The sequence below is a fragment of the Micromonas commoda genome, chromosome 4, assembly GCF_000090985.2.
Source record: "Micromonas commoda chromosome 4, complete sequence".
In the NCBI taxonomy this organism is placed as follows: domain Eukaryota; kingdom Viridiplantae; phylum Chlorophyta; class Mamiellophyceae; order Mamiellales; family Mamiellaceae; genus Micromonas; species Micromonas commoda.
In genome coordinates, this window is record NC_013041.1 from 1,354,317 (window position 1) to 1,366,089 (window position 11,773).

The 11,773-nt window shown below is 63.4% G+C and overlaps 6 protein-coding genes across 6 annotated transcripts; 4 read left to right on the plus strand and 2 right to left on the minus strand.

Moving 5' to 3' along the window:
- Positions 1–755: 755 nt before the first annotated feature.
- Positions 756–2,610, plus strand: RA (ribulose bisphosphate carboxylase/oxygenase activase,chloroplast precursor; the record flags this gene model as incomplete). The annotated part of the gene is made up of 3 exons (XM_002501464.1): positions 756–800; positions 984–1,181; positions 1,402–2,610. 3 exons carry the CDS (start codon positions 756–758, stop codon positions 2,398–2,400), a joined length of 1,242 nt encoding a protein of 413 aa, XP_002501510.1. The 3' UTR covers positions 2,401–2,610.
- A 2-nt stretch (positions 2,611–2,612) lies between these two features.
- Positions 2,613–4,167, minus strand: MICPUN_58140 (major facilitator superfamily; the record flags this gene model as incomplete). Its single annotated transcript, XM_002501868.1, has 2 exons — positions 2,613–3,949; positions 4,086–4,167. The coding sequence occupies 2 exons, from the start codon at positions 4,165–4,167 to the stop codon at positions 2,613–2,615; spliced, it is 1,419 nt and encodes a 472-aa protein (XP_002501914.1).
- A 347-nt stretch (positions 4,168–4,514) lies between these two features.
- Positions 4,515–5,168, plus strand: MICPUN_100232 (predicted protein; the record flags this gene model as incomplete). Its single annotated transcript, XM_002501465.1, has 1 exon — positions 4,515–5,168. The coding sequence occupies one exon, from the start codon at positions 4,515–4,517 to the stop codon at positions 5,166–5,168; it is 654 nt and encodes a 217-aa protein (XP_002501511.1).
- Positions 5,169–5,179: 11 nt separating this feature from the next.
- Positions 5,180–8,591, minus strand: BCOP (coatomer subunit beta; the record flags this gene model as incomplete). The annotated part of the gene is made up of 2 exons (XM_002501869.1): positions 5,180–7,463; positions 7,881–8,591. The coding sequence occupies 2 exons, from the start codon at positions 8,589–8,591 to the stop codon at positions 5,259–5,261; spliced, it is 2,916 nt and encodes a 971-aa protein (XP_002501915.1). The 3' UTR covers positions 5,180–5,258.
- A 266-nt stretch (positions 8,592–8,857) lies between these two features.
- On the plus strand, positions 8,858–9,743 carry Hop2 (hop2-mnd1 complex facilitates loading of Rad51 & DMC1). Its single transcript, XM_002501466.1, has one exon. The coding sequence runs from the start codon at positions 8,869–8,871 to the stop codon at positions 9,565–9,567; it is 699 nt and encodes a 232-aa protein (XP_002501512.1). The 5' UTR covers positions 8,858–8,868; the 3' UTR covers positions 9,568–9,743.
- A 119-nt stretch (positions 9,744–9,862) lies between these two features.
- Positions 9,863–11,656, plus strand: MICPUN_58144 (GTPase; the record flags this gene model as incomplete). Its single annotated transcript, XM_002501467.1, has 1 exon — positions 9,863–11,656. The coding sequence occupies one exon, from the start codon at positions 9,863–9,865 to the stop codon at positions 11,654–11,656; it is 1,794 nt and encodes a 597-aa protein (XP_002501513.1).
- Between the last annotated feature and the right edge of the window lie 117 nt (positions 11,657–11,773).

Below are 11,773 nucleotides of genomic sequence, written 5' to 3' on the forward strand. Positions count from 1 at the left end.
GAGGCCCCTGCCGCGGACGCCCTCGCCGGGCGCCGATGCGGGGTACTCGACGCCGAGGGCGGACGCCGGGTCGGCGGTGGACGACGCGGACGCGACGCGGGTGCTCGCGAGGCGGAGTACGCGGGGGCGTCGGATGCGAGTCGGCGCGGGAACCCCCGGGCTCGGGGCCCGGACGAGGCGCGTCGCGACGGCTGCCGGCATCGCGAAAAGTGCCGTGACCCGGCGGGGCTTCCTTGTCGTTGGCGAAGCCTGCCTGCGTCTGTAAAAGCTCCTGTAAAAGCTCGGGCCACGGGAGCGATCGAGTCGACACGACCGAGGTTTGGGACCCCCGTCCCATCCAATTATGCGCTTCCGGTTTATGCGGCAAACAGTTGCGGAGGGGTGCCGATCGAGTGTTATTTCGCGGAATTCGGGCGGAGTCTGACTCGACCAACCGCGGGAAAGCTGCAGGATTTCCGATAGGATTTCCCCGCGAGGTCGAGTCTGGGTTAAAAATTCGAGACCCTGCCGAGATCTCCGTTTCAATCTGAGCCGTGCGAGCAGAATCGCCTCGTCCTTGTCAGCTCTCCGCCGATGTTTGTCATGGGGTTCTCGCTATTGGGCCTCAGTGAGGAACCTGTTCGGCCTATCCACTCGACAACTGGCCTCGCCCCCCGTTGTGGTTTTTTATCTGCAATTTTACCCGTGCGACCGCGCGCTCCGTAGACGACAGAACCGCCGGCACGAACACGCCAAACCGTTCACACACCAACATCATGTCTGCTGTTACCATGACCTCCATCGTCGCGCCGACCGCCAAGGTGAGCGTCCGTTCGCGTGAAGTTTCGCGGCGCGATCGGTTCCGCGTCCTGCACACTTTTCAGTGCTCCCCGGACCCTGCTGTGATTTTTGGAACCCGGTGATCACGGACGCCGGTGACGCGCCCGCGTCGCGATCTTCGACCTTTGCTGACCCGCTACCCTCCCCCGATCCGATCCAAACAGCCCGTCGGCCGCGTCGCGCGCCACCAGTTCGGCGCCGCGCCCGCCACCTTCGGCAAGGGCAACGGCTCCAAGACCGTGATGATGTCCCGCTGGAAGGGCATGGACGAGGACATCTCGGACGACCAGCAGGACATCGCCCGCGGCCGCAACATGGTCGACTCCAAGTTCCAGGGCGGCTTCGGCCTCGGCGGCACCCACGTGAGTTCACTCCCAATCGCACGCGTACCTCCGCCTCGCACTTTCAATCGCCGCAGGGGCCGCGCTAGCGCGTTGCCGGCCCCGGCTCGCACCGCGCATAAATTGCGGGTTTCTCCCTCCAAAACACCGTGGGGGTTCACGCGAAATCACTTCAACCCAAAGATCGCGCGCCGTAGTCGAATCCCACTGACAATCGCGTCCCCCTTCGATGTTGCAACAGAACGCCGTCATGTCCTCCTCCGACTACGTCTCCGACGGCTTCAAGGACGTCTCCAACATGACCGACGAGGGCTACTACATCTCCAAGGGCTTCATGGACAGGTTTTGCGTCCACATTGCTAAGAACTTCATGGACCTCCCCAAGATCAAGGTTCCCCTCATCCTCGGCGTGTGGGGTGGTAAGGGTCAGGGTAAGACCTTCCAGTCCATGCTCATCTTCAAGAAGCTCGGCGTCGGACCCATCGTCATGTCCGCTGGTGAGCTCGAGTCCGGCAACGCCGGTGAGCCCGCCAAGCTCATCCGCCAGCGCTACCGCGAGGCTTCCGACATCATCAAGAAGGGCAGGATGTCCACCCTCTTCATCAACGATCTCGACGCCGGTGCCGGACGCATGGGCGGCTCCACCCAGTACACCGTCAACAACCAGATGGTGAACGCCACCCTGATGAACCTGGCGGATAACCCCACCAACGTGCAGCTCCCCGGCCAGTACCAGGTTGAGGAGATCCCCCGCGTGCCCATCATCGCCACCGGTAACGATTTCTCCACCCTCTACGCCCCGCTCATCCGCGATGGACGCATGGAGAAGTACTACTGGTCCCCCTCCTTTGAGGACCGCGTCGGCGTCGCCTGCGGCATCTTCAAGGCTGACGGAGTCGCGGAGAAGGACGTCGAGGTGCTCGTCCGCACCTTCGACGGCCAGTCCATCGATTTCTTCGGCGCCCTCCGCGCGCGCGTCTACGACGACAAGGTCCGCGAATGGATCAGGGAGACCGGCATCGAAGCCATGGGTCCCCTCCTCGTCAACCCCAAGCGCGGCTCCAAGGTTACCTTCGAGCCTCCTCGCATGAGCCTCGACATCCTCCTCCAGTACGGCAAGGCGCTTGAGATGGAGCAGGAGAACGTGAAGCGCGTGCAGCTCGCCGACGCGTACCTCGACGGTGCGGTGCTCGCGGGCGAGGGCGGTTCCTCCAACACCGCGCAGTCCCTGCTCGGTTAAATTGGTGCGCGTGTTGGATGAATCGATTGGCGAATTTTTGGATGGGTTGCGTGAAGACTCTTATTTGTTCCCGCCTTGGGTCGTACATATTATGATAGCCGCGACTTCCCGGGCTACGCCGAGATGAATATCTCTCGCCGTCGCCCGGGGGATACAATATCATGTAGTGGAAAAGCGTGTATCGCTGTTATACACTTAAACTCTCAAAATCTCTACGCCTCTTCGTTCGCCGTCATCCCCGCAAACCGCCTCTTCTCTCCTCGCTCCCTCCTGGACAACCACGCGGTGTACGGCAGGCACCCGGCGATTGCCACCGCGCACGACGCGTTCACCCAGTCCACGCTCTCGTCGATGGCCAGCGTGAACATCGGGTACTGCAGCATGGACAGCACCGCCGACGTCAACATCCCGAATCCGACGAGAGTCCCGTAGTGCGCAAACCCGAACCTCCTCCCGATGTTGCTGAAGAAGAGCGCGAAGACGAAGAGCCGCCCGACGCTGTACAGCGTCATGCCCGCGATCTGCGCCGGCAGCGAATCGGACAGCAACACCACGAACGACGACCCGGTCAGCGCCGTGGCGAGCCCCTGCGCGAAGCCCACCCCGTATTTGTCCGCCACCGCCCCGCCGATGGGAGCCAACGCGGCGGATGCGGCGTACAATATCACGAAGGCCCTCGTGTAATCGCCGGCGTCGTCTCCCTTTCGCTCGAGCTGCCACCCGATGCTCAGCACGTAGTACTGCGCCGGGGTGACGCACACGGAGAACCACGCGAGCAGCGCGATGTACTCGTCGGAGAGGAGCTGGCCTCTGCGGGTGAGGTGCGACAGCGGCGGCGGCGGCTTGCGAGGCGCGACGGCCACCGCGGCCATCGATGTTTGAACCTTTCCGTCGTCCCCCTCGCCCTCCTTCCCGTCGCTGGTTTCGCCGCTTGTTTCCTTTAAGACCACCGCGGCGTCGGAGACGGCCGCTTCCTCGTCCCGGTCGACGGTCGCGCTCTTCGTCGCGCCTTTCGACTCGTCCCTCCGTTCGTCCCGGGATTCGTCGTCAATCGTGAACTTGAACCCGTAAGGAAGGTACACCCACGAGAGCGCCAACAGGACGCACACGCACGCCGCGAACGCGAGGTACGCCCCGAGCCTGTCGGCTCCGGCGCGCGCGATCCCGCTGCACACGAGGAACACCAGCCCGGAGATCTGGAAGGCTCCGGAGAGCGTGGCCATCGCGGCAGAGGCGTTCTCGGGGAAGAGCCCGGTGACGGGCTGGATGCACAGCTGGGCGCCGCTTCCGAGGCCGAGGAAGAGCATGCCGAGCGCGAGGCCCGCGAAGTTATCGGAGGCGACCGTCGCGACGAGGACGGCGCCGAGGAGGACGCAGAGGAGGCAGCCGCACGCGGTGCGCTTGGTGCCGAGCGCGTCTCGGATGAGGCCCGCGGCGAAGCGGCCGCCCTGGACGCTCCAAGCGCCGCACGTGAACACCGCGCCGAGCTGTTTTTCGGTCAGGCCGCCCTCCTTGATGAGGTCGCGACGGAGCGCGGGCCATCCGTACACTGCGGATGCGCGGGGGATGGAGGTCGGGAGGGCGATTCGTGCGTTAAGAACATGAAACACGTGGGCGGCGGTGGGTGTCGCCCTTTCGAGGGCTGAGGTGTCGACGCGCGAGGGATGAGCGCCGACGGGACGCACCGGTGCCGGCGACGAAGCACGTGAGCGTGAACGCGAGCCCGTAGAGCCGATTGCGCCTCGTGTCCCTCGCTTTCTGGTCCATGACGGTCGGGCGTGGCTGGGTGCCACTTGGACTGCCTTCCTCTGCTCTCGGAGCCACGAGTAAAAGTTCATGAGAGGAGTCCGGATAATGTTATGTTGTTGCCAACGCTCCCTCACTCCTCCGAGACAACCGGACAGAAGATGACGACGCTCGCTCTCTCGGCGTCCCTCCGCCCCTCCGCGGCAGCAAAGACGTCCCGACGACGACGCGTCGAACCCAAGGTTGCGCGCGCATTCACGGCACCCGAGGCGGACGACGACGCCCGTGACGATCGGCGTCAGCAAATCGTTGGATGGGCGGCATCCGCGTTGCTCCTGTCCGCGCCGCACGCTGCGCACGCGGAGACGATGAAGGATATGTACATCGCCGCGGGCAGGTACGCTTTCCTCGAGAAAGAGTTCAACGACCTGCGGTACGCGGGAGTCAAGGAAGTCGTCCCCGGTCTGGCTTCGGGCGTTCCCGGAGACGAATCTTCCGTCGATGCCGTCAAGGTGACGTACGACGAGGAAAAGATCTCGCACGAGAAGCTCATGCAGACGTACTGGAAGCACGTGGATCCGACGCGCGGGGACGGGCAGTTCAAGGAGAACGGCGCAAAGTACCGCGCCGCGATCTGGGTGGACGGACCCGCGGAGCGCAAGGAGGTGGAGACTAACCTGAGCCGACTGCAAAACTCTGAAATATTCGGAAAGGGCAAGGCGCTGGTGACGCCGGTGCTGGACGCACCCCCGAAGTCGTTCGATCCCTACCCCGAGGACCAGTGGAAAGCGCTGACCAACAACCCCAAGGCGTACGAGAAGGATAAGGCCGAGCGACAGAAGGCCTTCGACAAGCTGTGGGGCTTTGTGCAGTACTGCGCGAATCGACTCTGTGGTTACGTCCGCTTCGCACCCAACTGCACAGGCGAGTGTTTAGAAACCTTCCCAGAGTTGAGGGAGCGAAACTTCGGGCAGCCGGAGCTGATTGGCGACATTAAGATCACGGGCGGATCGGGGCGTTAGACGTCAATCTTAGGAACATCCCGATGCGATGCGTTGACCGATCAAATTTGTTAGCTATTCACCCCCCCCTCTGAACAACTCTCGTCCTCGTCACTTGGGCACAGCCTTGGCGCGCTGCTTCAGCGTGATTTTATCCCCGAGTGACAGCGCGATACCCTGCGTCTTGGACCTGATCCGAATGAACCCACTCACGACGCCATCCTGCTCCTCCACGCTCACGTTGACGAGTGCGTCCTCGCCAAACACCGACTTTGCGTAAAGGTTCGCCGCGAGATAGCCGCAGTCGCCCTCGAGCGCAGACGGCGGCGTGAGGCACCGCATGTTGGTGCTCTCCACGATGTGATCGAGGAACTCGCGCACCGTCTTGATCGTCGTGTTGACTGCCACCTTATTCTCCCACTCAAACTCCGCCCACATGCTCCTGAACTTGTTATCCTCGCACCAAGCCGGCGAGATGTAATCCATGATGTCGATGTGCACGTCGTTGAGCACCACCACGTTGCGGTCGCTCCCCGTGGACTCGTACACGATGTTGCCGAAGATGACGCCAGTCTCGGTGGACGAAACCTTGATGTTCGCGCGGATGTGCTTCGTCTCCCCTGGCGCCAGGGTGTGGTTCTGGGGCCGCTCCACGAGCTTGAGGTCGCCCATGGTGGCCAGCTCCAACGCGAGGTTCTGCTGCACCTCGTTCGTCCTGTTCACCACCGTCACGTCCATCACGATGTCGTACTGGTGCACGGTGACGTACGCCTCTGCGTACACCGGGTCGGAGAAGCCGGTGAGCTGTATCACACGCTCCAGCGCGGACTTCTTCTCGTCCTTGCCTGCGCCAAATCCAGTCGCTCGCTTCAGATCTGTCGCCACGGCGTCCTCAATCTCAACCTGCGACATGCCCTTCCTGGACTTGAGGTGGTAAAAGTCGATGAGGTCGTCAGCCTGCGAAATCGGGCGCTGGTCCTTCACCGCCTCCTCGTCCTCCTTCTGCTTAGCCCTGTCGGCGATGAGGCCGTCATAAGCCGATCGGCACGCGCTGAGCCAGACGTCCACGTCAGCCTCCTGCGGCTTGGCCAGGGTTTTGACGCACACCATCATGCGATCGTTGCTGTCGCTGTCCATCGGCGTCGGGGTCTCGCCGCTCTCGCCGAGGCGGAGCATGCACACGATGTACAGCATGCACTCCGCGTGGAGTCGGTTGGCATCCGCCGGGGCGACTCCGGCGTCGGCGGCGATGTTGATGTACCGCATCGCGAGCTTGGTGAGGGTCGTGGATACCACGGACGCGAGGAAAAAGTCCCCGGCGAGGACCAAGGCCCTCAGGTTGGGTACCTGCGCCTCGGCAAGGGCGCGAACGTCGGCGCTGGACGCGGTTTGCGTGGCGTAGGATCCGTCGGCGAGGACGACCGGTCCCTTCTTCTTCTGCTCCTTCATCGAGTCGTGGGAAGCTTCGCCAAAGTGCCTCTTGCCGTACTGATCCTGCGTCGCCTGGTCGTCCTCCTCCGGGTCCGCCTCCCACTGCGAGTGCTTCTTCTTCTGCGTGAAGAAGGGCGTCGGGCCGAGGCTCTGCTTGAGCGTCTCGAGCGACTCCTCGATTTGCGCCGTCGTGAGCGAAAACTCCCCCACGATCCAGAGGCACGTGCCGCACACGCGGCTGGACCTGATGGAGAAGAAGCAGTCCAGCATCTGCCTCAGGATCTGATCGCGCAGATCCGGGTTCGTCTGCGCGATCTCCCTGACGAACATGGCGACGTCGAACGCCGTCGCGGTGTTGGCGTCGCCGAGAAAATCCATGAGAAGGTTGACGACGGCGCCGGCGACTCCGGGGAAGCGAACCGCGCATCGGTGCACAGCCTGCACGAGCATCTGGCGGTACTCGCCAGCCTTCTCGCCGGTGTCCGTCTGCGACTTTTGGATCTCCTTCTTGAGCGCCGCCACCACCTCGTCGATGTTGCGGCCGGTGACGAGGTCGAGGACGATGTCGAGCGCCTTTTTGCGAATGTCCACGTTTGGGGTGGAGACGGCGCGAAGGATGTCCATGACCATCTCCTGCATGACGTACCTGTGCGCGTCCTTGAGCTCCGCGATGCGATCCAAGACGATGAGCTTGACGTTGTTGTCGGACTGAGACACCAGCAGCTGGCAGTAGCAGTTGGCGGCAGCCTTGATGGCGGTGGGCGCGGATGACAGCGCGACGAGGGTGTTTGCGCACTCATAGATGACGGAGGTGTTGTTGGTGCTGAGGAGGGTGAGGATGATCTTGATGTACCTTCCCTTCTGGCTCGGATCGTTGCGGCACACCTAGGTTTCGTCGGGGGAGGGTGGACGGGATCGGAGCGCGCGTCAGTCGGCGACGATCGTCGAGAGACTGGAGGAGATGGAAATGTTTTCCGGCGTCCAGTCTTCGCTCCGTGTTGAAAAACGAGCCGAGGGGCCGCGGCGCGGTGGGGTCGGGTCCCCGGCCGCGAAGGGCGGGGGCGCGGATTTTGCACGCGATTCGCCGTCGATCACCGCATGACTACCGCCGCGGTCGACCGAACGGCGAACCCGCCGCCCGTGACCACCCTCTCGCCCGCCCCGCGCGCGCGACCGCACGCCCGATCGCTCCGTCGATGAGATTAGGGATTCGACTCGTGAGGGGACCGCGGGTTGAAAAAAACTCGTTTGCGCGCGCCGGGCTGACCGAACGCGCGGGAAAAGGACGGGAACGACACGCACCTTTCGGATCAGATCCAGCACCACGTTCTGCAGGATGTCCCCCCAGTTGGCCACCTGCTCGAGGTTGGACATGAGGAAGTTCACCGCCCTGTCCTGCGCGTTGTTGTAGAGCATGAGGAAGGCGTTGCGCCTCGTACCCAGGTCGGACTCGCCACCCTGGAGGAAGCGCTCGATGGTCTCGGGCGCGTCCATGAGGAGCATGTCGCCGCCGGGCATCTGGTAAATCCTGTCCATGCACATCACCGCGTTGCGTCGCACGAAGGAGTGACGGTGCTCGAGGCACGCGATGATGGACGGGATCAGCGGCTCGAGGATCTCCGCCTCCTGGATCCTGCACAGGAAACGGAGGGTGGCACCGCGGAGGAACTCGTTCGGGTGCTGGAGGTTGTTGCGGAGGTTCTGGCAGATGAGGATCATCTCCGGCAGCAGCTTACCCTGCGTGTCCGTCTTCTCGATGATCTCCATGTACAGCAGGAGCAGCTTCTGCACGTACTTGTCCTCCGAGGGGAGCACGAACCGCACGATGGTGATGAAGATTTGGGGCATTTGCTCGCCGGACAGCAGGATGGCAATCGCTTTCTTCATGGCCTCCGCCTTCTCGTGCGCGCTGCCGGACTCGAGCGCGTCCTTAATCTCCGTGGAGCTGACACTCTTGTCGTAGTGCACCAGCATGGTGCACCCACGCTCGACCACGGCGTTGACGGTCGCCATGGCTACGTGAACCCTACCGCGCTCCAAATTGTGGTGATCTTGGGAACGGAGGATAGACAGTCAGTCAGCGCGCGTTCGACTCGAGGATGACAACGGCTAGGAAATACGAAATGCGAATTACGGGCAGTATCCCACTCTCAGTCGCACGGGAACCAGTTCGAAGATGGTCCGGAAATTGATAGTTTTATGTTAGATTTTTTTCAAAATCGAACGCAGATAAACTGATGCACCCCCACTGCCCCTTCACTCGGTGCCACTCGGGGCCGCCGCACGAACCATGTCGAACTTAGTGTTGGAGTACATCAACGCGCAGAACCGCCCGTTCAACGCGCAGAACATCGCGGATGCCCTGGGCAGGCACGGCATCAAGAAGGGCATGGCCCAAAAGCACCTCGACTCGCTCACCGAGAAGGGCGAGATCTCGGTGGAGGTGGGGGGCAAGTCGCAGGTGTGGTACAAGGTCCAGGACCCGGACGGCGTCCTCCCAGACGACGTCCTGAAGGAGATGGAGGCGGATAAGAAGATAAAGGCTGCGCGGCTCGCGGAGCTCAACGGCGAGGTCGCCAAGCGCAAGGCGCGGATGATGCAGATGGCGAAGCAGCTCACCACGAAGCAGATGAACATCAAGATCGAGCAGCTCACCTCGGAGAATGCGAAGATGGAGGAGAAACTCGTGCCCATGCGCGCGTCGAAGGGAACGAGCGTGTCCGCGAGCGAGATGAAGAAGATGGAGGACGAGTTCGTCAAGCACGTGGAGCTCTGGGGCACTCGAAGGAGGAACTTCAACGACGCGCTGGGCACCATCATGGATTCAACCGGCCAGACGAAGAAGAAGCTAGGGGACGAGTTGGGGTTCGAGTGGGACGACGCAAAAGCGACGGAGAAACTCGACACGTACAAGAAGACGGTGGATACTATCAAGCGCAAGCGCGCGATCGAGGCGAGGCAGAAGAAGTTCAAGCGAATGGTCGCGTGAGACGACATTTTTGTCGACAGCTGTGACGGGGGTGCTCACCTTTGAGCGCGGCGGAGTCAGTGGGGTCGGCGCGGGGGCGCGTGCTTGCCGAAACCACGCGGAAATGAACGGCATCACGACACGAACGTCAACGGCCGAGGTGGCGATACGATTGTAACATCAGCGAGTGCGAAACGATTCCCTGCGACTGCGAGCGTCCCTTCTTTTCCACAGAAAGCACCAGTCTCCGAGAGCCGCATCTCGCTTTGATGCGTCCACGTGTAGCGCATTCCGCGACGCACGTGTAGGGTGGAGGATGCCGTCATTATGCGTGGCCTCTCACGTCGCGGCGCTTCGTCCGCACAATCTTTCGAGCCGCGCGCGGATTCGCCCCGTCGCGCGCGCCCCGCGAAACCCGGACACGCGGCGACGTTCAGCCCCGGCGGTAAAGTTCGGCACCGCCGCCGCCGCCGGGTCCCGCCCTTCCCGCGTCCCCGACCGCCGCCCCGCGTCGCATGATGACCTCATACGCGTCGACGACGACGCGAGCGACGTCCGCAGGCTTCGAGGGAACTGTTACGGCTGCGGCGTCGCGCTTCAGACGGAACGCGCGGACGTCTCCGGGTACGTCGATCCCGACGAGTACGAGACGAAGCGCGTGCACAAGCAGCTGTTCGGGATGATGCTCTGCGCGCGGTGCGGGGACCTGAGCAACGGCGCGATGGTCAACGCCGTCGCCGGGCAGGGCGGCGCGCGCATGTCCCAGGGGCTCATCACCCCCTCGCAGCTGCGGGAGCAGCTCACGCACATCCGCGACAAGAAGGTGCTCGTGGTCAAGGTCGTCGACGTCACCGATTTTCACGGATCCTTCCTCAACCGCGTCCGCGACGTCGTCGGCGCCAACCCGATCCTCCTCGTGCTCACCAAGTGCGACTTGTTACCGAACGGGACCGACTTGGCGCTCCTCAAGGAGTGGGCGCGACGGGAGGTGGAGGTGCGGCGCAGGCTCACGCTCGCGGGAATCGAATGCGTCTCGGGGCGAAAAGGCGACGGCGTGGATAAATCCGTCACGGCGATGTTCGCCGAGCGAAAGGGCCGCGACGTCTACGTCATCGGGAGCGCCAACGTCGGCAAGAGCACCTTCATCCGCGCCGCGCTCAAGTCCATGCGGGAGCTCGGGAACTTCGGCGTCCCCGCGAAGCGCCTGCCCACGGCGTCGGCCATGCCCGGTACGACGCTCGGGATAATCCCGCTTCGCGCGTTCGAGGGCCGGGGGACCCTTTACGACACCCCGGGCGTTTTCCTGCACCACAGGATGAACTCGATCCTTCCCGGCGAGGACATCAAGCGGTTCAAACTGGGGGGCAGCCTGGTCCGGTACGTCCCCAGGCGGCGGTGCGATGATGACGCGTCGGACGCGTCGGACCGAACGGATTTCACGGGGCTCAGCTTGCTGTGGGGCCCGCTGATCCGCGTGGACGTCGCGCTCGCGACGCCCGCGGCTGGGCTGGTGTTTTACGGCCCCAAGGGTGTGCGCGTCACCGTCGTGGAGACGTCGAGTCTGCCGGACCCGACGCTGGCGCAGGCGGCGGCGGACCGCGAGAGGGACGAGAGGCGCGCCGCGATGGCCGAAAAGGCGGCGATTTCTCGGGGCGCCGGCGGCGACGACGACGGCAGGGTTCGACCCGAGGAGGACGACGTCGGGAAAGGCGCGGGCGATGACGCGTCGTCGTCGGCGGCGAGCGCGTCCGCCGTCGATGCCGTCGCGGAGTGGCGCGCCGAGAGCGCGTCGTCGCCCGCCAGGATGACGCCGTACGGGAGCAACTCCGACTTTACCGAAGAAGAGTCTCCAGTCGAACCCTCGGTGGACGCGACGGGCGATGGACGATTCGGCTTCTGCGAGAGGCTGGTGAAGGAGCTCAAGGTGAACTCGCCGGAGGGTTCGACGGGGGCGTACGGTGGCGTGGTGGACCTGTCGGTGTCCGGGATGGGCGGATGGATCCGGGTGGTTCGGGAGAGTCGCGTCGGGGCGTGCGAGATGACTGTGAGGGTGTGGGGACCGAGGGGACTGGAGGTTTTCGCGCGCGAGCCCATGCCCACGGGGCTGTAGCTCGCGCGTAACGACCGTTTCGCGATGGCTAACATCAAGACTACGAGTACGCATCCTAATTAATGACTGATGGGACTCGTGCGTGTCGTTTTTTTCGAGGCGAGCGCGAAGCTGCGA